Below are 24,822 nucleotides of genomic sequence, written 5' to 3'. Positions count from 1 at the left end.
TACGGAATTCAAAAGGTTTCATCAAGTTCCACATACTTTACTAGACGTTTACGGATTCCCCTGTTTATATATATATATATATGTATATATATGTTTACTTTGAAAGGATTTTTCGAGATTTTGGTTTTTATTCAAACTTGGGATTTTGATAAAACTTGCAAAGATCAGTAGTAAAGAGAACAAAACATAATGCAAGACATTTGAGATTCCGCAGGCTGACATGAAATTTATAAAAGCCTCAGCGTTATGCGAAAAATATTTGGACGGACAAAATACCGGATACGGCTTTACCGAATCGTGTGGAAATTTTCTCCGTAGTTCACAAATGCCTCGGCAATAATCAGTCAACAGATTCTCATCACTATAACTCGGCGGGAATTCGAGCAATGCTGACACATGTTATACACTCTCAACCGAGTTCTTTGTGTAAATATGTGTCATAGACAGAAATACACTCGTGATATTTTCCTCGTTTTCGCGAATACAACCGACTCGCAATAATTCCTCGTCATCCGTTGCAGCTGTGAGCTTTTCAATTTATGCGTTGCAATACCGACTATTACGCGACAAAGAGAAAAATTATCCAACGCAATTTCCGTTACGTACAATTTTCTCATCGTCAATGGTCACGAGAAAAAAGGACCTACTCAAAAAAAAGCGAACCTAAGCTCGGTGCCAAATGCCAAGTTCAACCGCTGGTCAAGTTCGTGTCTATAATTGACAGAGATAAAAAAAAAAAAAAAAAAAAAGGGTCTACGACAAAGTTTACCGCAAAACGTATCCGAAATTCGCGTTACACGAGACTGATTTGTCTTGATTGAAATCCTCCGCTGCCTTGAAGAATTTTTTGCAATTTTCTGCAGTCATTGCGAATCGCATCAGAACGAGAATGCCACTTGATCAAAAAAAAAAAAAACGGTGGCATCTGCGGCGATATAACGAAAAAATACCACGTGGGAATATTTAACTTAGCCGCAAAAGCAGCGAGCTGCGGATTGGGTTGCGGATGTGCGACGCGACAATGGCTGAGGTTTTTCGCAAATACTCGTAAATGTTTTGGCATTTGGCAAGGAGAATCGGCCGCGAGCTTCGCCTCAGTTCGGGGATCGAGGACACAAAGGTCTCGGCCTAGTCAGCCAATCCAAGAGCAGCTGACAGTTAAAAACAGCCGGCAGCCTACTTAGTGACGGAGATTTCTATATCGCTCTTAAAGTTTCTTTTAAAATACCACGTTACATTATCCACGGGTGGTCGAGTTTTCAGTTGACGAGAGCGTTAACGTCTCGGGCGCGTTCTAAGACTTCCGGTTGCACTGAATACTGCCGTATTAAAATCCCTCGTGGAAGAAAACATACTGAATAAAAAAGAAAAAAAGAAAAAAAAAAATGTATACATATACATAAAAATAAGAAACTTATGAAAGAGAAAAAAATTTTACACTTGCTTGGATTTCGTTCGGGAGGATTGCAAAAATGATGTGAAATATGTGAAGCTTGGTGCGAGTTACGAGCAAGAGTTCGAAGTTCGCTAATTGGATCCGAAAATACGACAAGTGCGTAAAATTGTCTGATTAAGACAGAGTTGAAGTTTTCTTGTTAAAATTTGTTTTTTGCACCTACGTTATACTTTGAAAGCTTGAAAAAATATTTGATCAGTTGAACTTTATTCTATCTAGACAAAACAACGCTGTACGGTGGCCAAGTTTATTTTATATATATTGTTATTCGCCCGATCCCGGCCGAGGCAAGTTACAACAATAAACGATTGCTAAAATATAACTCTAGAGCGTATGTGACACATGCTACACGATTAGATGATGTTTCATGCAGTAGTTGCGAAACTTTGTGGACCCTTTGCCTGTGAGGTGTATAGACAATTGTACAGATCAAAATAAAATTCACTCTGTGTTTGATCGTTGGCATTAAATCGCGGAAGTTACAGTGAACAACGTACAGAATTATGGCGGAAGCTGCCACCCACTCGGAACGGAAGTACACCCACGAATACGGAAGGCTGAGGCGTTTGACGAGCAAAATTGACGGTCAAATACGACAAATCAGTGTAAGTTTAACGCTGTCGGATAACAGGAGTAGAAATTAAAAGTGACGATTTTGATTTTCTAATTCTTGAGTAATCTAATCATCGACACTCGAAGCCACCGATTTTCAAATCCATTCTCGAATTATTCACAACGACAAGTTGTCCGAGGCTCGAATTCTCCCAGCATCCAATCGATTTACGATTTCAGAGAATAATTAGACCGAAGCTTCGGCACGTCAAGCTCTCCCAGGGTCTGCGCTGACAGATTTCGTCGACGCACGTAACTCCGGCCGTTCATTCATGATGCGTTAAAATGTAGAGGGGAGAGAAAAATAAATGAGTAAAAAAGACTCGGTGAATGAGTAAAATAACTAAGCGAAAATACGAAACTCGAATCGATAAAAGTTGTCCTTGGTTTTTGTTTTCGTTTTTCCGATAGACAAATGTCTCGTGGTTCAATCTCATTCAATGTAATTGGTTGTGCAGTTTGAACTGACAACGTTGCGAATTAAATTTTCACGATTTCTGTACCTGATGTTATTTGGCAAAGTAAATAAAAATGACCGTCAATATTCTGCAATTTCTTGTTGATCAAGTCAACGGAAAATTGTGAGGATGGAACTTTACGAAATCAGAACAGTTCAATTAAAAAAACATTACCGAAAATAAGCAATTGACAGGAAAAATGAAAAGTAGAAAGTTTATGGTGTACGTAATATGGTGTTACAGAGGTGTACGGTTTACTGAATTCTCCAACGCCTTATCCACGTCGATACCTGGTTATGGATAAGCTGTTCCGTTTGCGAGAAAACGGTTTTTTCATTCTTCCTCCACACAGCGTGTACGAGCTTTGTAATCTATACTATCAAGCTTTGAGCAGCTTATTCTTTTCGATACAAAGAACCCGCCGCTGCTTCGTCGTTGAAAGTTTCGTCAAGAAATATCTCTCATCATTTACCGTACAATTTCCTCCTTCGCACGAAACTTCATCCCACCTTCATCTACAGTCGGTACGAAAAAAATAAACGAACTCCGGGAATGTAAAAAAACAACGAAGAAAAAGAGGTGAAAAGAAGGAAAAGAGAAGGAAGGTAAAAAAAATATGAACAACGGAGTGGAAGAGAAAAAATAAAAAGTTTGCGCCAAGTGTTTACAGGTTGTTCACCCAAAGTTTTAATCAAATTCCCTGCAGCTGGTGGTTTGGTTGTTATACATATATGTATTATATACATATAAGTTATAGCTACTAAAGATGTTTTTTCAGGAATCCAGAAAAATTAGTACTGAAAAAGAAGAGGGCAAAGAAAAGAAAAATAATACCGACAGTTCGGTCATTCAATAATTGGAAATAACTTTGAATTCATAATGGGTTTCTTTCAGTTCAATTTCGTTTTTAATCCACCATCTCCCAATAATAATAACAGGATTAAAAAAATTGATTGCTTCCTTTGATACCGCGAGTGAAAAGAATATAGATTGAATTTAGCAAATATGTCTTCGGTCCCGTTACCTACTCTTGAATAAATTTCTACCTTGTACGTAAAATGATTACACAATAATTTGTATGAATAAAAATCCATGAATTTCGAACTGTCGCTGAATTTTGCACGGAAATAATCGATCGCCCGTAGTTAGGAGAACGGCGCCACGGAGGATTAATAAAAATTCAAGAAAAAGCCAACTGGCACCGTCGTTGCGGTCGTGACTTTTTTTGGTATTACGAGCGAGCATGCCAGTGGTGAAAATTGTAAACAAGTGGAGTCTCGTAAAATACGACTTAACCTTACCGGTTAACTTAAACATCCGCACACAGAGACGCGGGATGATCGTGAGATGCAGACGGCGCAGCCTCTCTGACATTTCCTATTTATAGTGATCAGGGCTAAAGCACAGATTGACGGAAGTGGCCGAGACGAGAGACGATTTTTTTTCGATGACCATGGCTCTATATTTATTATCCCCGTCCCCATCGAGCGGATATTCCGTGCAACTACGAACGGCGGAGAATCGTTACTCGTCATTCGCGACGAGTGTCTGTATATGCGATACATTGATACGTGCATACTGGATAACGCTTGTGTATCGAGAAGCACATAGGTTAAATTTTTCTAGCCTCGCGATCAGATACGAACGATCGCATCCCGCGTTCGCCGGCAGCATCCCTCGATCCGCACGGTTCTTTTTTCCGTCAGCTTGATACCAAATTAAAAAACGATCTTCACACTCGTTAACACTTCGTTACCTCGGCTTTAAAACGGGCCTTTTCTTCTCATGTGCCAAAAGTGCTAATTGCCTGCAATCGTTTCGCTTCTGACATTGTCGTTGTATCGTTGGTGCGTGGCTTTGACGTTTATACAATTTATAATCAAGTGCGCGGTGTTTGATATAATATCACGGTTTAATTAAATTTCAAACCTTGTTACATGAAATTGTCAGGAGAATCAAATGCAAACTTTGTAAAAATGATTGTTTTGGAATATTGACCGATGATAAATTATTCTCGAGTCTTGTTGAATAGTTTGTGCACAATTTCAGTACGTCAGAAATTTCAACGTGTATGAGTAGATTTTCGGAAAGGCAGTGCTTCTTTATGTAAATAAAAAGGATAAAATCCAGTTGTACTTTCACTCGTTTTAAGCGTACTTTGACAACTACTCGAACTCTAAAAAATTTAACTACGGATACGTGAGCTTTTCGAAATTAACTCACGGTACTTGTCAATGTTTTCCCTCAGATGCAAAAAATCATACTGCAGCAATGTAAAATGAATTCGAAAAAGTATAACCGGTGTAAACGAGTGTTTCCAAGTTTCTGAAGGCTCTAACCAAATGATCGTCAAAATAACAAAAAAAAAAAAAAATTGCGGCGTGTATAGCGACTGAGTAAAAAACTCCTCACCTTTTTTGGACCTGTGTTACAGAAGTTGGTAAAAGTTGGTCTGTAGTGATTAATTAAGTGAAAGTAAACTCACGGTTCAGCATATTTGCTTTGCAGAAATTTCGCGCTTCAAGACTTGGAATCGCGCTTACAGACTCGAATGACAATCGTCGAGTCCAAATTTAATGCGCAACCGCACTGACAATGAGAATATTGGTTAATCAAGGCGCGATATAATTTGTGGGATATAACAACGAAGGTGACGAAATGAACATGGTCGAATCGCCCGATCACAGTAGACGGTCCGATGGTTATAAGGCCGGAGATAGATACTTGCGGGGGTAAATTCTGGCGGCGACTGATTTCGAGCAATGATTTGAAATGCGAATGTTCACGGCAAGTCAAATATCCGGCGAGATCGCGAAGCCTAGACGTGCAGGCCTCGATCGAGTGCGTATAGCGGGTTATAGTTGGCTTTTCTCCTAGCACACGTTGTTTCGCCGGTGCAGGTGACCCTATTATTTATTAATAATGCGGGAATCCAGCACTTAATCATCCCGCCCAGAGTTCAACCGTAGTTTTGAGCCCGACTAACGAACAGGCAAATGGCCAAGATCCTCCTCGTGGTCTCAGATTGGACAACGTCAGGACGGAGCGCGTCGCCTGCACGATAAAAGAGCGACAAATATTAATACTGCGATCTGGAAACGTGGAACAGCCTTAAAATCCCTCCGACATATTTCGCCTTCCGAGACCCTGCGGAGGGGGGGCGAAACTGTTCTATTGTGCAAAAGCTCCTCGCAGAAGCTTAGATCCGTTCTTCCACATCCTGCAACGCCGAGATGGCTGAACAGAGGAGATACACTAGCCAGTATTGCAAGCTTCGACGACTCGCGAATCAGATCGACTTTCAGATCAGAAACCTTTCCGTGAGTCTACTTCGCAATCTATTACCGACTAGTTTCAATCCTTTTACTCGTCCGGCACCGGATCCGAATCCCTTCGAATATTCCCTACACTTTGGTCGATTTCAAATTTCAAACCGGGGCATGGAGGTAGACATCGTTTTTGAAAGTGTTCCTTAAATTTGAATCGGTTGACAATCGTTGGTGCATGTGATTGATGATATTGACACACTGATTGAAAAGGGAAAGAAATCGTCAGTGCTGAGAAATAATCGATACTCGTAGGGCGGTGGAACATGACGAGAATTCAGAAACTGTTTTTGTAAGAATATATATCACCAATTTTTCAGTTTCAGCGTAATCCTTGCGACTCATTCACATTAAAGTCATTTTTCCCCTAGAATTACCGTTCACCGGTGTTCGGGACATCGGAAATTCATTAAGTAAAATGGAACTCTTTGAAAACAACTATTCTTTTTCACAGAGTTAGCGAGGGTGATTTCGAGCTCTGTCTACTACTTGAAAAAAAATTGGTGAAATTCATTTCAATATTAATTGAAACTTTTTATTATATTTTATAACATTAAGAATTCTAATTAGAGCAATATAAACTTGAAGGCTAAACAAGTTCAAAAACATCATACTAATTATTTGCCTTCATAGTTCCATTCAATTATACAAAATAAAATTGTACAAAAGCTATCTGGCGATGAGATAACCCAGCATCAGAGAATAATTTAAGTTCAGATTCACGTCTATAAAACTTACAACCGGTTTTAAATGACTAATCGGTTGCACACTCAACATTCACGATCATCTGAGCAATTGAATTGATTCCCGTACCGTTATATTTTCTGTTACAGTCAGAATATGGGCTCACCGAGGACCAAGTTGCAGGTGAGCTGTAGTGTTGAATAAACTTTCCATACAATCATTGCAAGAACGTGACGCAGGTTACGTAATGCCGTACGCATTGTTTGGAGTGCATAATAACCAAATCTGTGTGTATTTTTCTATGAAAAATTGAAATTTAAAGCGAACCGCCGAACGCAGAAATCCCAATTCGAGTTTACTTTTCATTTTCATATTTATCCATACCGGATGCATGGCAAACCGTTGAGGAATAGGTTTTTTTGTTTTGCTTTATTCTCTCCCTTATCTCATCCGGCTCAAATCGCCGTGGCACAATAACGCGAAAATAAAATATACAAGAAATATTTCTTTACAAAGAATGAAGCTTCCCGGCCTGATTCGCATCTCGCTGAAAGTGCACTTTTCAAAGCTGCTTACCTGCACTGGCGAGCTTACCAGGTTCCCTTGAATTACTTGAATTAAGCTCGTATTATGTGTACATAGGTATACGAATGAAAGAAGATTTTCGAAATTTACGAGCGAAATATACCGTGACGTGAGATTTTCGAGAGTGAATTAAACCGATGGGTCTCCGCACATCCCGGACTACCCTGATCGACATAGGAATCATCAAACCCGTCGGCATAAACTTCTACGCAGGGATTCGCACTCTCCGGGCTTTGATATTCATACGGTTACGCACCCAAGTAATAATAACACACATCAAACGCGGTTTTGGCAACTCTTCTAGCGAAGCGGGAGATCCACGGTCGAAACTATGCTGGGCTGCAGAAGCCACGCTCGGCTCGATTTCCGAGCGTCTGCAGAAATTTAATTAGAATCAGTTCAACCGGAATTGTCAATCAACATCTGGTCGATTGTTATGCGCGAAATCCCATCGCAAATAATTGCTCCACTTCGCCAACTTCCCTATCCACAGTCGTGTGGGTCCGTACTTGGGACTGTCAACTACTGGCTGTCAACTACAAAAGACGTAGCTTGAAATAAAAAATTGACGATCCTTGTACAAACTATTGGGATGAAAAATTATAACCGGTATAAATTCTTCAGCCCGACAGGTTGTATAGATTCAATTTCTCATGGGTAGTATCAATAGTCTCGACAAGTTTTTCAGGACACGTAGAACTCGTCGATTATTGTTTTCATGCATGACTCATGCATGGCCAGCATTTGCTCTGTGTCTGTACGACAGGTACCATTTACTTCGTCGAAACGTTATTCCTGTCATTGAGCATAACGAGAAAAATTGCGTACACGTATGTGTATACATCCAAAATAGAATTTTCGGTGTTCTGTTCGAAAATTGCATTGCTGATTTGCATGTTCGTGTACAGGCGGTACATGGAAATGCGAAGGATTTATAGGGGCAAAGTTAAACTTGTGTAAAACAGAACGTCGAATGGTATACATATGATATATTTATGTATATGCATGCTGAAAGCGGCATAGATAATATATGTATACGTACGCTACTTTCTGCACAAAGCGCCATCCATGATGCCTGTGTACATAGGCATAATTTTGCATGGTTGATTTTCTGCGCTCCTGTGATTTTCAGAAATTGCATATTTTGTGTAGAATTTTTATCGATCCTTCGTATGAAATGTGCGTGAGAAATATAATAATGATCGAAAATACGAGTACATTTCGAATAGATAGAAATAAAATTAAAATCATGAGCTGAACAAAATATGTGTCATTCATTTTTTACCTGTAATTGGAATAAACGGTTTTCGACGAGTATATCAGAACCGCTGAACCGATAGTTGGAATAAGTCATCAAATTCGTACTGTTTATAGATAAGGCTGATTTTTTCTGATAAACATAGCATATAATAGTCCCTGTATGTACGCGCAAAGTCCATGAAAGTTTCTCGTTAATCGAACGGATATATTACCAAATTTATCGCAGGATATACGGACACACAGTCGTTAAGATTTATTTATGCCTTCCTGTTTCGCTCTATAGATTCGTTATTACTACAGCCTGTTGATAGAAAAGGTGAATATTCATCCATCGACGCGTCTTTCGCCAATTAATTTTGACGTTGCAAAATCTGTCACTTGTTAGAGAGAAGAAACTTTGCGTGAAAAATAGTACACGAGTAGGCTACATGTTCGAATTTCGGTTAACAGGCAAGTAACGAAATATGTCGTAGTAACGTGAAGCGTTTTTAGCGAGGTTGCGTTTTAAACTGACGTTAAATATAACGATAACGACTTTGAACACGTCCTCAACGAGTTTAACGGTTCTTCATTTTTCACGCGAAACTGACAATCTGTGATTATTTTTCGTTCGGCTCTCGGTGCGTAAAGCGTGATTCATCGTGGTTTCGAAACAGTTTCGTTGTGCTTCGTTCTCTGTAGAGGCGACAGAAACTGAACGTGCAATATCGTCAGTTAAGGAACTGAAATCGTGTATCCGGAGTTTGGAAATTCGTGTTTCAAATTTGCGAGGTAAGCAGGACGACTGGTCGGGCGGCGAGTATCGTAGACGACTCCCATCGGCAAATGTGATATCGCGCGTGTACATACAGCTGTGAAAATAAATTTCGACGACACACAAGGCTCGCTGCGTCGAGTGAAAATCAAACACGAAGTTGCGAATTGCGTTTCCGCTTCTTTCGTAAAGTTAGTCAAAAATAGAAATCCCCCTAGTTTTTTAACCTGACTCTCAAAGTCCGACGATTGTTGAACTAACTGTTCTCGAATCCCTGGAATGATGGCAAAGCCTATTATCAACGAGTGATAATTAACAAATAAGCGGAGGATAAATGTATCTCTCTGAATAATATATCAATGATTTGGGTAAAACTCATGATATATAACCGCTGTTGCGACCTCGCAATGTGCGTTGTATCAATTGAAGAGATATTTGGCGGCGCCACGGCTGCGCACGCTGTGAAATATATTATTTATGAGATTTTTTGAGATTCGAATAATACCGCGATTTATCTTGGGGCCTATAGTCGATTCGGCAGAGACGTTGGGCCGAAACGAACGTCAGTGAAAATTGAGAGGCCAGACGGTCAGGGGTTGTAAGTCGTTTTTCTGCAAGTTCTCTCATTTTTTTTTTTTCTTCTTCTATTTTCATATACCTATATATTACAAACCTCGCGAAGCTTTCCTCGGCTTAAAAGTTCGGTGAATATACGTCGCGAATATACATATATACATGCTTGTAACGTAGATTGTTGATCGAGTGAAGTGCGCGACGTGTAAAGTTGTAAATTGACCAACAGAGAGATGTCATTTTTGGCATTCGAACGGTATCGGTATTAAGATTTTACATACGTAGACCGCAAGACACAGCGACAGACATCGTATCTTCGCGACGACAGGAAGACCTGGTGTGTATATACCTTACGGCTGCAGCTGGCCAAGTGCCCGACTTGTACCGCGTGATTAATTGGACAGACTGCAGGCCGCGACGACAATACTTACATGGCCACATCCACCGTCGCCGCTAGCCATATTCCATGTCTCGAGTTTACTAGCTTCGCTGGTTGACAGTAATATTGTTCTATTTCTTTGATTCATGCCCGATCTCGTGTCTATTACTTGCGCCACGATTTGTTGCGATAGTTATTTTTCGCTACTCCGTGTGAATGTGGGCGCGTACCCTTTACATATGTTGTAACAATCGGAATTTGATCCAATTTCGAGTCTCCGGTTACGCGAAACAGTCCCAAAACCTAGAAATTTTCTTTACACCGTTCAAATTTCCCGCGCTGCTCCTGATCGACGCGTCAGTACGGCTCTGACCAATCAGAGACGGTTGCTCAACCGTTTCGTTCAAACTCACTCCCAGTTCGTTGATTTTTTTACTCTAATTTAATTCCCAACCATTCGTTTGTTACTTCTCGAATGAATTTTACCAATGACTATGATTTCAAGGAATCGCCTACCGATTCTGTTTCAGAATTCAAAGAGGCGTTCATGCTTTTCGACAAGGACGAGGATGGCACAATTACAATGGCTGAACTCGGTGTCGTTATGCGTTCTCTTGGACAGAGGCCGACGGGTGAGTCTTTCATCAAAGTTTTCGCTATTGTCTTCGAACACAATGAGCAATTTATTATAGAAACGTATCATTTTTCATCCATGATACAATATCACGACTTTGTTGAATTAACAATTACACGAAGTTTGTGGATTTGAATTCAAGCCTGACTGCTCGTACTCGGTATTTTAACAGAAATATTACGCGTTCCAGAATGCGATGATTTAAAAAATTAACGATTCCCTGCAACAAGGGATAAAATGCACTTTGGCACGATTCACATCTCGGCACTTGTAATCGTATAATACTTCAGAAGCAGAACCTAGTCCGGCATTTCCGCGTAAATAAGGTCTCCTTTCTATATATACCTATATACCTCCTGCAACACAATTCCCGCCGTAAATTTCACCCGCAGGTATCGATCGATTAAGCTCAGGCAACTTATCAGAAGTTGTAGAAGGGAATAAAGACTAGAGGGGGAGGGGGAGGGGGGGAGGGAGATTCCTGCCCGAAGTATTTCCCGATGCAAATTGATAAATGCTTATAAGAAATTTGGAACACATACCCGACTTCCGCAATTCCGCAGTCTCGCAAAACGCGTGTTCGCGGTACCGTGAATATTTTTCTGATACGGTGTACGTCGAAGCGATTTTCCCGATCGTGTTTTTCCCGTTTTCATCTCGCTTCGTTTCACTTTCACCCCCGCCTCGCGGGAAAACAAATATCCCTTATACAGAGCCGTTGTTTAACGGAGAGTGTATGTAATATACATGTACCACGGGTATGGGTATGTACATAATAGTACAGGCTTTAAATTCTGCGCAAGATACGATTTTTCACATTCTCAGACTAAACAGCTCGCGGTATGTATAATCTTGTTACAAACAATGAAGCGAAAGAGCTTTTCGCGTATTTTTAAATGTAAAATACAATACAGATCGTTATTCCGAACTGGAATCCAGGGACGAAGGAGAAACGGAGAAGAGAAAGAAGCTCGAGCGACGGCGAGCTCGTTAAGCTTTGTTTCTTCCTGAAACGTGTACATTTTTTATGTACATACAAACGACGTCTGCCGCGTCATTAACGCATTTTTAAAACGCCGGCAACATAGCCGCGACCTTGTATAATTCGGGATTCAGGATGGTATGCGAAGACGTAAGACAGAGTCACAGGGTAGCGTCAGCCGCTTTTTCACCCCCTTTTTTTTTTATTCTTCAACTCAGCACGATTCGGATCTGAATTATATACGCAAGTTTAAAATATCGCCTGATCTTGTCTGCTTTTTGCTATTACAGAAACGGAACTGCGGGACATGGTGAACGAGGTGGATCAGGACGGCAATGGAACCATCGAATTCAACGAGTTTCTGCAGATGATGTCGAAAAAAATGAAGGGAGCCGACGGCGAGGACGAACTGCGCGAGGCGTTCAGGTATGTACAATGCGACGATTGTAATACGATATCAAAAGCTCCATTTTTATCCGAAGCCTCGAAATTGAACTTTCGGAATTTTAAGAACGAAACGCGCGCTTTATTCCAGGGGTCCAAGTTGTAAATACGACCAGGCCAGCTGGTGCAGCCGAATCATGGTTCGCGATCTTTATATCGCGTATACCTTGTACATCATTTTCGTATTGAAAAAAAAAAAATTAATAAATAAATAAAAAACTGGGGTGAAAAAAATATACGCGTGATTTATTCGACGTCGCATATCAGCTGCTAAACAGCCGCTGGACTATTTATTTGTTAATATGTTTGTGAATTTTTTTGACCTGTTCACCTCTGCTACAGGGTATTCGATAAGAACAACGACGGGCTCATTTCGTCGATGGAATTACGACACGTGATGACGAATCTTGGCGAAAAACTCTCGGAAGAAGAGGTTGACGATATGATCAAGGAAGCTGACCTTGACGGTGACGGAATGGTGAACTACGAAGGTGAATATAGCGAGGGGTGAAAAATGTTGCTTGCAAAATTAATGATACCGTACAATATTTTAAAATGTAAGAAAAATCGATAGACGCGAAAATTTCAAAGGGTTTGTTTCATTAGTTCTGACGATAAAATGGCCTTGTTATTGTTTAGAATTCGTGACAATTCTGACTTCCAAGAATTAGTTTCGGAAAATCGGAAGGAGACCAAAATACGACCGACTAGAAGACTGCGGTGGGGAGAATAAGGATCAGGACAACGGCATTGGAAAGCGGATCACAAAGAAGCTAGGTTACGGGAGTGAATTTGGTTCTGGATACGAAATTGGCGCTTTGAGAATCACATGACACCGGCGAAAATTCGCGTTGGTATATTATAATAAAAAAAGGACTTCAATCTTACGACGAGTTACGTTCCTGTTTACGATACCTAAATTATCAACACGTTCAATTATACCGTATTTATATTATTACCATACGTTACGATATAACGCAGCCAATTTGTTGCGGGCCTAATGTAAGCGTTCGTTCTAAAATCAAATCGAGTTTTACATTAACATTACCGCCACGGTTTGTGTACACAGAGATGAAAGACCCAAATGATCGATAGGGTTGTAATATAGAATCACGCAAGAGGTGGTTGATCATTTTTCCCACGTAAAGTGTTTTCAACAACAACGCGAAGTATACCGTGCATGCTTTAGACTCGAAAAACGAGAGAGCAGAATTATAAGAGAAAAGAATCGCCCCTCAATTGAAGAAACTTGATTTACTGGAAAATTATCCGTTTTTCAAGGTGACTAAGTTGCCTTGAGAAACAGTTCCGAAAGTTCTAAATCGAATATCGGTCATTTCGCATACACGCATATAGCGACAGGCAATTAGGAGCGTCTGTTTCAGCCATAATATATATATATATATATAATATATATATAATATATATGTACAACGGACGTCTGCGATTGAATTCCTGCACGGCAATTATACTGAAGAATTGATCAATTTTATGTTATATTTGTAACACGCTGTATAGTTAACCTAATTTTATGAATATTATACATATAACGAAGTCCGAGGCGCGTATAATAATGCAGGAAAAGTGTTGAAATGATATTAAATTGTATAATTAAGCTTATATTATATACCGTATAATTTTCGATATACTTATCGTAAGATTTTTAAGCTATATAGTTGATATAGTATATATTATATAATATTGAAAACAAGGTTGCTCCTAAAACAATCAACTGAGCTTCGGTTAGCGTATCAAATACCCTATATAATGCTATATCGTTACGTGATTAAAATTTACAATTATTCACACCGCACGTTTAATACCTTGTACGCCTAATTATCATTACTACCACTATAATTATTGACATAAGTACGTTGATTGCAACTGTAGCAATTTTCCAAAAAGGGGAAGAAAAGAAATAGAAAATGAAACGAAACGTTGAAGAGCAGAGCGTTATTTTCAAAATTTTAAACTTCTCGTCCTCGGTTATACAGAGTATCTGTAAATTCAGCTAAAATACACGCGTTTGACGAAATTTATTCAATAATATAGATGGGCACATCAACAATGACATCTCTGACATATTCATTGATCCCAGTTTCATCTCGACTATAATTATTCGAACAAAGAATAACATGCGGAAAGGAAAATTATATGTATAACATGTAATTGAATTAATATACGACAGAAAATGTTGTACGTTCTAAATATGCATAAGCGTTTAAGCGTTGGCCCGAATTTACGATCATATTTCAATTCCTTTCAATTTGTTACTATAGGTACATATATGCCACCATAATTACTACATACATGATACGGATACGATGACAGCATAATTAAAGCTATATAATTTTTAAGGAATTATTGCTTTCTCAAAAAATATAAATGTATGTATTATAATACGGGGATCCATATCGTATATAATACATCCATACAAATATAACATGGTAAAGAATTGCCAGAGCGTATTACATATACATATATAATACAAACACATACCTTCACGTACATATACACATATAATATATTACCTGTAATGTTGATACTGTTCAAATTTTATATAGATATTAGACAATAATGTGTTGATAGATTTATTTCCAAAACATCTGTACGTAGGTATATAAAATATGTATATGTACGGCGTTCAATTTTGCCCGATGATATTAATTGTATACCTACTGCATTATGTATGGAAATATCGCCAAGGCGAGATCCTGTTCGGCTAGTTTTGTTGTAGATGCTATTTTACGTTCGTGCAAAGTGAAGAAAAAGAGATATATATTATACAAACAATATTACGTATATTAAGAAGGCCTGAAGCCTTGCATAATTATTAGGTGTAACTACTACAAAGAGAAAAAATGAAAACTAAAAAAGAAATAAGAAAACAATGAGACGAAAAAAAATGAAAATTCTAAGAAACATAAACGATCATAAATCACTCAAATAGTAATTCATAACGTCCCAAAGACAATACCTTAACGGTTTAACCAATTCTATCCAAAGTTTTCCCTCGGTGATCACGATGTGTGCATTATAATGATGCTAACATCATCATATTATTACATGTACCTATAGTGATGTATGTATATTATAATAACACAAAGAAAGAAATATTTCTTTTTTTTTTTTTTTGCAAATCAAAATTTTTTCTTACTGCAATATTTTCTCCGATTTTCGAATAATGGGATAACCGATAAAACATTGTTCCCGAAAACACAAATCTACCGTTTTCAAATGACTGAACTTCGCTTTCAGTGCTTGCCTTTACGAATTTTTCGCTGAATGCAATTTGTTCAGTTGTAGTCTCAGATAATACGGCGACACAGGACGTATCGACGATTCTTATACCACATAATTTAAAACGCTTCGAACTAAGGTTTTCTTGGCCTAAGCATTACGACTTAGTTATAATATTTCGTAACACTGATAATTCAGAAATGTAAAGCATAATTTCACTGTCGCAATCTGACCGAAAAATGTATTTTTATATAGATTGTTGATTGCGAGCGCACGCCGATATTTAACAAATTTTTAGGCATATTTTATGGAATGTGCGTTCAATTGTTACGCGCAATTTTGTAATATCAAGTTCCCTTTTTATTACTGTTATTGGCTATCCATTCATTGTGAGTTATATCGTTATCACGCAGTTATCATACAAAAAATTAATGACGAGTACAGCGTGTCATACATTGAATTCATATTACTATACGGTTTACGGTGTATTAATTATGTATGATTGAGGTCTTCCGTTTTAAATTATATTTTTTATAAAACAGTTGGGCTCGTGTCTCTCGTTTTAACGCGATTCTCAATTCGCCTTTACTGCCAATCACAGCTTTCGAATGCGACACGGCATTATTATTATTTTAAAAATCTGTGGCTAAGCAATTGCAAGGGTCGCAAAACTACTTGCTGATTGGTACAAGTACCGCGACTTTGAAGTCGTTTTGAGGTGTTTATCACAATCACGGAGATATCACGGTGAAAAAAATCATATACGACAAGGTTACCTGAAATTGAATATACCTCAGTGACAATCGAGGAAAACGACAAGGCAATTATACAAGACGGAAGGATGGAGTCAGAAAAAGTGCGAAACGATCCAAGCTCGTCGCGTCATTACAAATAACGCCGAAATCCTGATCAGAAGTTAAATACTATTTACTCGCGTGATTGACAGAGAAAAAAATAAATAAAACGGAATGCCATTGTTGTAATTAAAATTCCAGGAACTTGCTTGTCTAATATTACGTAATAATGATTCGATTATCACGAAAAACTCCACTTCTACGATCGTCGAAAAATATTGGGTACCGCAAGTGTACAACGTTATTTTATAAAATAAAAACACGCTCAAGGCTTCTAATCTGAAATAATTCCTTAGATGAGATTATGCCAAAGCGATTTGAGATTAAATGAGCGAAATAAATTATTGAAAGGAGAGGAATTGGAAAACCAAAAGGAATTATTTAATCATCAAACAGTCGATGACCGACGTAATTGAAAAAAAAAAACGACAACAACAACAACAAGGTTTTAATACAACATTAATCAAACAGTATAGTACCTCTCTATATATATATTTATATATAACATTATGATGAACCAATGATTTTTATTATTATTGTTATTATTATTATTAGCGAATTGATTAATCGTTATGTACTATACAGATGCATAGAATAATAATATAATACATACCTGGCATGTATACCGTTATTGTTGAATGTGAAATTGTATGCTAAGTACGCGAAGCGGTCGTTTGCAAATAGTTTCTCAATATGGCAATTCAATTGACGAGATCATTTGCATAGGCTGAATGCGTTCATACGTATAGGCTTATCATATTTGCGCATGTTATAGACAATATGCAATTCGCGTATATTTGTAATCGATTAGTAAATAAGAGAACGATCATTCATCATAACTGTTTCCGAAAGGTACACCGAGTTTTAAATAATAAATAAAAATTCAAAGAAATATAAATAAATTATTACTGTATGTTTCTATAAATATGTACACTACACAACATGTATGTATATTATACACACAAGTGATTGCATAGTGTTCGGGTAGCTACATACGTACATTTATATACTTGGATAAGCCATGAATAGTTTTTATCGTCAAGAGTAATCGTTTACCACGACATCGGGAATTCAGTATTTAATTATTTGCGTAAAAATTTTATTTACTAAAAAAATCATACTAAATAAACGATCATCTATAGTGATCGGAACAAGTTGTATCAATAATTACCTGTAACTTTGATTTGTTTTCGAACCAAATATGATATCCAAGCACCCGGCTTTGCTTCGCAAAACCGTGTGAATTCTCTAAAAATACTCAAATTGCAGATAGCACGAAAAAAGAAACAGTGTTGTTATCTGGAAGCGATGATTATATACATGATTTATAATAAGGAAAATTAATCGTTGATTTGATGGGTCATTCCTTCCATTTCGACGATCGCGTAAATACACTAAAATAATGAGTAATAAAATGAAAAAAGAAAAAAAAAAGAAAAAGTAAATAAGATGGAAATTAATAACAATGCTAAATAATGTTACCTATACATAAATATATTGAAACCGGAACATATGGTGAATGTTGATAAATAATAATTATAATAAGGAAATGTCTTTCATTATTCAATTAATCGAGTACAAGTCACGTAGAAGTGGAACTGTGTAGGTAAATATAATACATATAGGTATGTACATGAATTATATACCATGTATGAATCAGCCGAGAAGGCCGACCGCAGGTCTCGTGCTTATGTAAAGGGAGAGACGTAAAAATATCCTAAAAGGTGTAAGCGGAATCAATTTAGCGTTACAAATTCTGAAACTACATAATACCTATATAGTGATAACGGCGCGAAGAAATCGTGCAACGTATATATGAAGTGTATAATTGTTATTCGAAATTGAAACGAAAACGAAATGCATGAGGAAAAAAAAAAAAAAAAAAAAGAAATGAAAAGTAAGCGCAATATTGCCATGCGGGTGGCAATAAAAAAACAAATATATATGTTATATACAAAATGTATGCATAGAAATATTTATTTATATTTTTACTTCTGAAAGGTTGTAATAACGTTTGTAACGTTACATTTTCTAAAGTAAACATTTAAATAATTATTATATGTCAAAACACATATGCATGTAGTAATCTACGACGAAACGTGGTCATAATTGCGCAATACGGGGCAAACAGGGTGTCGTGATTTCGGTAGCGAAGAAATGTCGATCACACCTTTGGAATATCATAAAATAGACATTTTTCGACTCTGCAGTAAACGGGGAATCAGCGAAGCTTTACTTCATCGGAAAATTCGAAATCGCCGCAGAGAAGGCGAGATACAAACTTGCGAAGTGGAAAAACACGGCAGCCATGACACGCATTAAGCAATGTTTATTGTTTAATGTTAACCTAGATTTCGTGAGCATGTACATCGCCGTTATTCAGCTATTTGCATCAATTTTCATCAATTTATTTTCTCAGGATAAAATCGATCTACGATACGGTCTAGAATTTATTTTATCTGTGATATCGAGGTGTGAACGAATATTCATTTATCAAAAGTGAGATTTAGAGAGAGAAAGAAGGGAATAAAAAATCCGATTCAAACCGCGCAATCAAAACATAAGTGTAACAATTTATTACAGTAAAAGAGAATTTTGCCCAATTCGCATCGTGGTGAAAATAAATGACACGTTTCGTTGTGAGAAGGGTGGTTAAAATTTGATGGAAACATTGGAAGTTCAGGCGAGAGTGAAGCCGTATGTGTGGTGTTCCGTGTATGTAAAACATGTTACGTGTTATTCAATAATGTAAGATTATAGCATGGCATATGTAAAAGAAAATAACATTGCGAAAAAAAAAAAAAAAAAAATAACCCGAAAAATAAGGCGAAAAAAGAAAATGGTGAACGTGCAATATTGCATATGTACATGTATAGAATTATCTCTATAAATACAGCCATTTTATAATGGAATCACCCGAACATCGTTTCTCTCTCTCTCTCTCTTTATCTCTGTCTTTAGAACCCCGCACATTTCCTCCGATTGATTTTTCCAAGTTGTTTACCACTCTCGATATATTGTTATCGTGTGAACGAAAATTATACACCAATACTTTGACTTAGAAGAATTATTTATTATTATAATTGTTATCAATATTAATAACATTCAAGTTATTATCATCATCCAGTGACAGATATATTATTGTGTCAGGGTTGAAATAAAAAAAGAAAAATTTAAATCGAACATCGATCTACCTCTCTACCAATGGAATGCTTGCTCAAACATCCCGGGAAGAATGAAACCTCGCGAAGAGAAGAGGGAAATAACAATTTCAAATTAATCACATACTGTGCTTCATCATTTTCCCGTTGTATAGTTTAGAAAGACCTCGGAAGCGTTTCAAGATCACGTATAGTACAAACACTACGAGTAATTGGTATCAAACTATTAATGTGAATTCTTGGATTAAGTGCTCATTTACATTATGTATTGTATGTTCGTAAAAATGTTTGAATCTTTCTATTTTTCGTTAAATTTATTTTGTTAAAATTTTTTTATTCAATTTTCGTTTGCCTCGCTTTGAATTTCTTAATATATTTTACAATTAATTTACATATTATAGGTTTCACAGAGCCTATAATACTGTTTTCTTACATTTTCTACAAGGTGTTTATTCTTCGTTTAACATAGGTTGTAAACAGTATTGTTTCACCACCAAGTTATCATATTTAAATATGAAAAATGATCCAATTTCTTGATTTACTTTCTTCTTCCTTTTCTTCATCATTGTCTTAATTCGCGAATTATTTAAGTAACAATCACAACAAAGCTCATTTTACGTTTTACTATAATCATCAGGCCTAAGAAGCTTACTTTTACAGTGGCAGATAATAATTTCTGTATACATAAACCTATTGTACTATGTATTTGTACAAATTATAGATAATATCTTCAAATGTCGAACCTTTGTGCAAGAATCTGATTAAAACGATTGAAATAAAATAAACTTATCAGGGTAATTGTGTTTTGCGATATGGTGATTTGACAAAATAACGGCTCAGACATAGACGTATTCATCTATCTATTTACATCGCGTGGGTTTAGGGTTCGTAAAAAAAAAAAAAAAAATGGGTGAACTTTGGTGTTATTTTGTTTTCACTTTAGTTGTTTTCCATTTTCATCTTATAAACATTGTAGAGAAACGATAATTACCAACCGTTTTTCCACCTGATATACAAATTACGAAAAATTCCGTGATCCCTACATCGACCAGCAGTAAACCGTACAACCCTTCAAATCTCACTTACAGATTTAAGCTTCTTTTAAATAATGATTGAAAAAAATTCACAGACATACTTATAGTTCATCTCTTAGTAGAGTGTACCTGTTTTTGCTGGGTGCTAGTTTTTTGAAGGTTGATTCTGGGGGTGTAGTTGGTACTTTCACTTGGCCACTTATTTGATTAGTATCCTCCTGTTCGGATTGATCAGGACCATAATGAAACTCGCGATGTAATTTTCCAGAGTACAAGTCCTGCAAGAAACTCTTCAGTTTTCCAGGCTGAAATATGTCCTGGAAATTTGGGAACAAATACATGTGTCTAAAACTGTCTATTGCTATCAGCGGCAGATCTGAGGTACTCTTTCCCAGATGATGAAGAGGGTGCGCAAACTTCAGACCGTCAGCTGTCAAGAAATTGATGCTCTCTGGAAAAGTGAAAAAAAAAAAAAAAAACAAAACAAAAAACAAAACAACAAACATTCAGTATGTAAAACGTAGACCAAATTTCGCGCTAAGAAAATTTACTGCAAATTTAATTACGTTTCTCATCAATCAGCGATCCGGAAATAATGTCTTTATAAGCCTTGACACTCTCCGTGTCGTCGGGTTTGTGGAAAAGTATCAGGAACGGCAGACCCTCCTCTGTTAATTCCTCTGCATTCTCAAATGTGATTTCTCTCACTAGCGGGACACATTTTTCTTGTGCCCAGATGTTCAATTCGTCGAAAGTAGTCATACTGCCTTTGTATGTCTCATCGTCGTCGTTTGACAATGCTTTGTCAGATCGGAACACAATTATGGGTTGACCTGGCGGATGCATTGCTGCACTGGCGCTTCTGAAGATAATGATTAAAGGGTTTGCACTTTTTACAGTGTAAAACATTTTTCAACTAAGAAGATTGAATGCAATATATCCAAATACAGCCTTCTACAGTAACATACTGATGATATACGACTTGATTTAAAATTCATTAAGATATTTGCTAAATGAAATTTACTAGTAACGTTAATGATGTTCATAATTTCCTGTTGGTGTAACACAAGGAAAACATAAGAACATGTAACTTCATAATTGCGAATGTTTATATTTATATTTTATCAGGCTTTTCTTGAAGCTGGGATTGATAGCGATTAGTGTTATCTTGAGTTACAAACTACTGCAAGTAAAAGATTGTGGAAAAACCATATAAAAATTAAGAGATACATCACATGATCAAAACGACAAAAAAAATGCTTTCACAATCGAGAATATCTCCGAACCAGACCAAAATTTACTTTCAAAACCAATCACACGTGATTTCACTGCTCGTTATCAATCAGATTGGGTTTGAAATTTTTCGCATAATTTTTTACAGGGAGTTAGCATAACGAAAGGCAATTCACTCCGCAGGCTAAATGCATGGAACTGTTGAAAAAAATCGTATGTTAATCACAGACTGTATCTTTGAACAAAATTAGCTCATACAGGAAACATATATCATAAAATTGGTGTGATACGAAAACATACACAGAAATATAAAGAGGAAGGAGAAGCAATGAGCAATAGCAAATACATACGTACAAATGGTTATGAAATATTATATTACTTACACCAAATTAAAAAGCTGTCCGAATTCACAGCTTTGATTGTAGCAAGGGCTTGTCAGATCAAACAATAACAGTATTATTAATTGAACATCAAAAACAGCGGCGAGAATAAGGTCTTTAGATGATTGTAATGTTTTTGCTAACGAAAAGCAGCACACATATAGACAGACAAACACATCATATAGAGAGGAAACGATGTTACTTGTTTATACTCTGACACAAACATCTACTGTCTGCATACCTGCTAACAAACCTCTCGTTTCCATGTATCTGTCATTATCTCATACAACGATGGAAGCAACAGTTGGATGTTGTAACAAGTTACGATATGCTGTAATCTACACCGTATACAAAATTGCAATATTCCGTATAAAATAGTGTGACAAACTGCAGAAAACAAATGCATAACTATCATGCTTGCACAAATGTAGGAAAAGCTTCTGCGGCAGAATCAACATCAGTTTGACAAGAAAAAACATATATATATATATACAAGATGGTTGCGTGAGTCAACTTTCATCAACGCATTATTTGGATCAGTATTTTCAACTTTAGAACACATCAAGTTTACTAGCGAATACCCTGTATGCAATCATCTACAAAATAAGTCAAAAACTCGTCAAGCATCGACTTACCCAAAGCCGACGTGGAATTGGCAATCATCCTTCAAGTTGGTTGCAACTCTCCTGAACATCTGGTACTCCGGAACATCCTTTCTGTCAAAGTACCCAATAATCATTCTCTTCTTATCGTCGAGTTCATTCAACTCCTTAAGCTCGAAGAATTCTTTGATAGGATCCTCAAGCTGCTTCCTCACAAATTGTACGAATGCTTCTGTCGAACGCTGACCTCTGTATTCTCGCTTCGTCGGCTGCCCATTTCTTATCACTTTCAATGTTGGATACTTTGTGATGTGAAACCTTGATGCAACGGAGGCTAATGAAAAAATACGGTACATTTTATTTAGAAAAGAATTGAAAATCTATTCATTCAAGTAACGTCTTGAAATACTCATAAAATGAACAATAATAAGATTCATACTGCGACATTCTAATTTATTTGGTATGTTTCATACCAAAACCAAAAGATATGTGAAACTGCAGCCACAGTTTTAATATGACGTTGAAAATTTGTTCAAGGAATGGAATTAGCATGGCTGCATTCCAAATTAATCTTTTGTCTCTCCATACTCACATTCAGAGTCGCAATCCACTTTTCCCATTACAACTCTCCCAGCGTCGGGAAATTCTGCAGCTACTTTGTCAGCTGCTTCATCGAATATCGGAGCCAGCATACTGCTGAACCGGCACCATTCCGCGTAAAAGTTGATAAAGACTAATTCATTGGATGCTGTAATGAATAAATGAGGATGAAGTGGTGTATAATATGCAGTGGAGTCGTAAGATACGAATTAGAATTCTTAGATACTTTCACATTAGAAATTTTCTGGATACTTCAGACCTGAAAAGTTAAACTTTGGAGCTTTCCTTTGTAATTGCTATTGTTAGTTTTACATATATTGATATTTGGGACTGAGCCACAAAGAATCAATAAATACGAATCTTCAGGATTGGTTGTGAAATTTCATTGGGTAAGACTTGGCAAGAATATGTCTAACAAAGAGACATGTAGTAAAGTTTTAACAATCTATAAATCAACATTTGCCTCGCATTACATTGGCGCATAATACAGTATTGCAATCTAGTTGAGCAAGAAGCTGCCGAGATTATCAATGATATGAAAATAAGATAACATCTTACCTAAAGTCATATCAATGTTACCCTGCGTAAGTGGAACCGCACCGCCATCCACAGGTCTGAACAACAGCTGTACCTATAACATTGAAGACGACAAAATCATTACGACTGTTATTGTAACGAGAAGTTTCTCGTTGCTCAAGTTAAACATAAAATAATTAGGACCGCAAACACTGTGTTCATCGATCGACGATGGGAAGCGGTAGGGCCTAAGCAAAAATAGCAAAGACTCGGCATGTCTGCATAAAAATGATATGATAATCAGGTCCAGCCACGTGACCAGCAACCGGTCGAAGCGTAGCTGTATATGCGAAAAGTTTACTGCCGAGCCTGATTTTCAAGGTTAGAATGTGTTTTTAGGTTATGACAGAATGATGACGTTAGACAGTGGAGAAAGACAACCACGACAAAGTAAATAAAGGCATCACTATTGCGACGGGAAATCCGAGATCCTGGAATTGCCAAGAGCTGATCATCGGCCCGGAACCCGGAATTCATGTGACAGCTTCCCATGACTGTTGCATTCCCCGTACCTTTGGCGAGTTAGGGAGAAACCGAGACCCCACATTTTTCATTTTAACTCACCATAAGGCAGGAGAAAAGCGCGAGCGTTGCACTCGTAATATCGCTGAATGCCCACATTATGTTCGCCTAAACTATAACGACATCTAACACCGATTTAACAGACATCGGCGACCGCCAGACACTCGGATGTAAACGTATGTATACCAGCCACCGATGGCGCCGCCTATCGATACTTCGTTCGTTCCGTGTTTAATCAGGTTTCTCTGTTTAATCCACGCTTCGCCGCTTATACCCACGTGCGAGACCTCGAAATGTATCGATCCTGATAGATGGCACGTTGCCGCGCCTGATTCGAGATCCACCGGCCAATCGGAGCCCTGCGATGGCGTCACGTGACCGTGTTCTATTCCGTTTGAAAATCCTCCGTTCCTTTGCCAGTTCGCGAAATGGAAATAACACCGATATTTGGACACGGAATTGAAATTGTGAAA

General features: G+C 37.4%; 2 protein-coding genes across 8 annotated transcripts in view; one reads left to right on the top strand and one right to left on the bottom strand.

The window, feature by feature from the left end:
* LOC107219670 (neo-calmodulin) overlaps window positions 1–20,508 on the top strand; it is a 102,618-nt gene extending 82,110 nt beyond the window's left edge. For 4 of the 6 annotated variants that reach the window (XM_015657961.2, XM_015657960.2, XM_046732879.1 and 1 more), the window contains 5 exons: window positions 6,686–6,719; window positions 10,618–10,719; window positions 11,994–12,129; window positions 12,490–12,638; window positions 12,787–20,508. In XM_015657961.2, the coding sequence (XP_015513447.1) occupies window positions 6,686–6,719; window positions 10,618–10,719; window positions 11,994–12,129; window positions 12,490–12,638; window positions 12,787–12,818 (453 nt within the window). In that variant the 3' untranslated portion in view covers window positions 12,819–20,508. Of the gene's footprint in view, window positions 1–1,074; window positions 1,553–1,675; window positions 2,062–4,116; window positions 5,847–6,685; window positions 6,720–10,617; window positions 10,720–11,993; window positions 12,130–12,489; window positions 12,639–12,786 lie in introns of those variants that run through there. The other 2 variants (XM_015657962.2, XM_015657964.2) reach the window with 2 other exon arrangements.
* LOC107219697 (endoplasmic reticulum resident protein 44) lies at window positions 18,452–24,621 on the bottom strand. 2 transcript variants are annotated; one of them, XM_046732876.1, is made up of 7 exons: window positions 24,392–24,621; window positions 23,810–23,882; window positions 23,244–23,399; window positions 22,685–22,985; window positions 22,053–22,100; window positions 21,003–21,298; window positions 18,452–20,887 (listed from the first exon to the last, which is right to left on the bottom strand). In XM_046732876.1, the coding sequence occupies exons 1-7, from the start codon at window positions 24,446–24,448 to the stop codon at window positions 20,538–20,540; spliced, it is 1,281 nt and encodes a 426-aa protein (XP_046588832.1). In that variant the 5' UTR covers window positions 24,449–24,621; the 3' UTR covers window positions 18,452–20,537. The 2 variants fall into 2 exon arrangements, with proteins under 2 accessions (XP_046588832.1, XP_015513495.2); XM_015658009.2 differs by lacking the exon at window positions 22,053–22,100 and having other exon boundaries at window positions 24,392–24,619.
* Between the last annotated feature and the right edge of the window lie 201 nt (window positions 24,622–24,822).

Source organism: Neodiprion lecontei, chromosome 2 (genome assembly GCF_021901455.1).
Source record: "Neodiprion lecontei isolate iyNeoLeco1 chromosome 2, iyNeoLeco1.1, whole genome shotgun sequence".
In the NCBI taxonomy this organism is placed as follows: Eukaryota; Metazoa; Arthropoda; class Insecta; order Hymenoptera; family Diprionidae; genus Neodiprion; species Neodiprion lecontei.
Note: the sequence above shows the minus strand (reverse complement) of the source record. Positions and strands in the feature narration are given on the sequence as shown.

Bases quoted from the DNA above. Each gene is read 5' to 3' on its own strand.
- LOC107219697 (XM_046732876.1), bottom strand. From the start codon at position 24,448: ATGTGGGCATTCAGCGATATTACGAGTGCAACGCTCGCGCTTTTCTCC. The intron at 23,400-23,809 runs GTAAGATGTTAT...TATTCATTACAG, and splicing joins TAACATTGATATGACTTTAG to CATCCAATGAATTAGTCTTT. The intron at 20,888-21,002 runs GTAATTAAATTT...TCACTTTTCCAG, and splicing joins ATCGCTGATTGATGAGAAAC to AGAGCATCAATTTCTTGACA.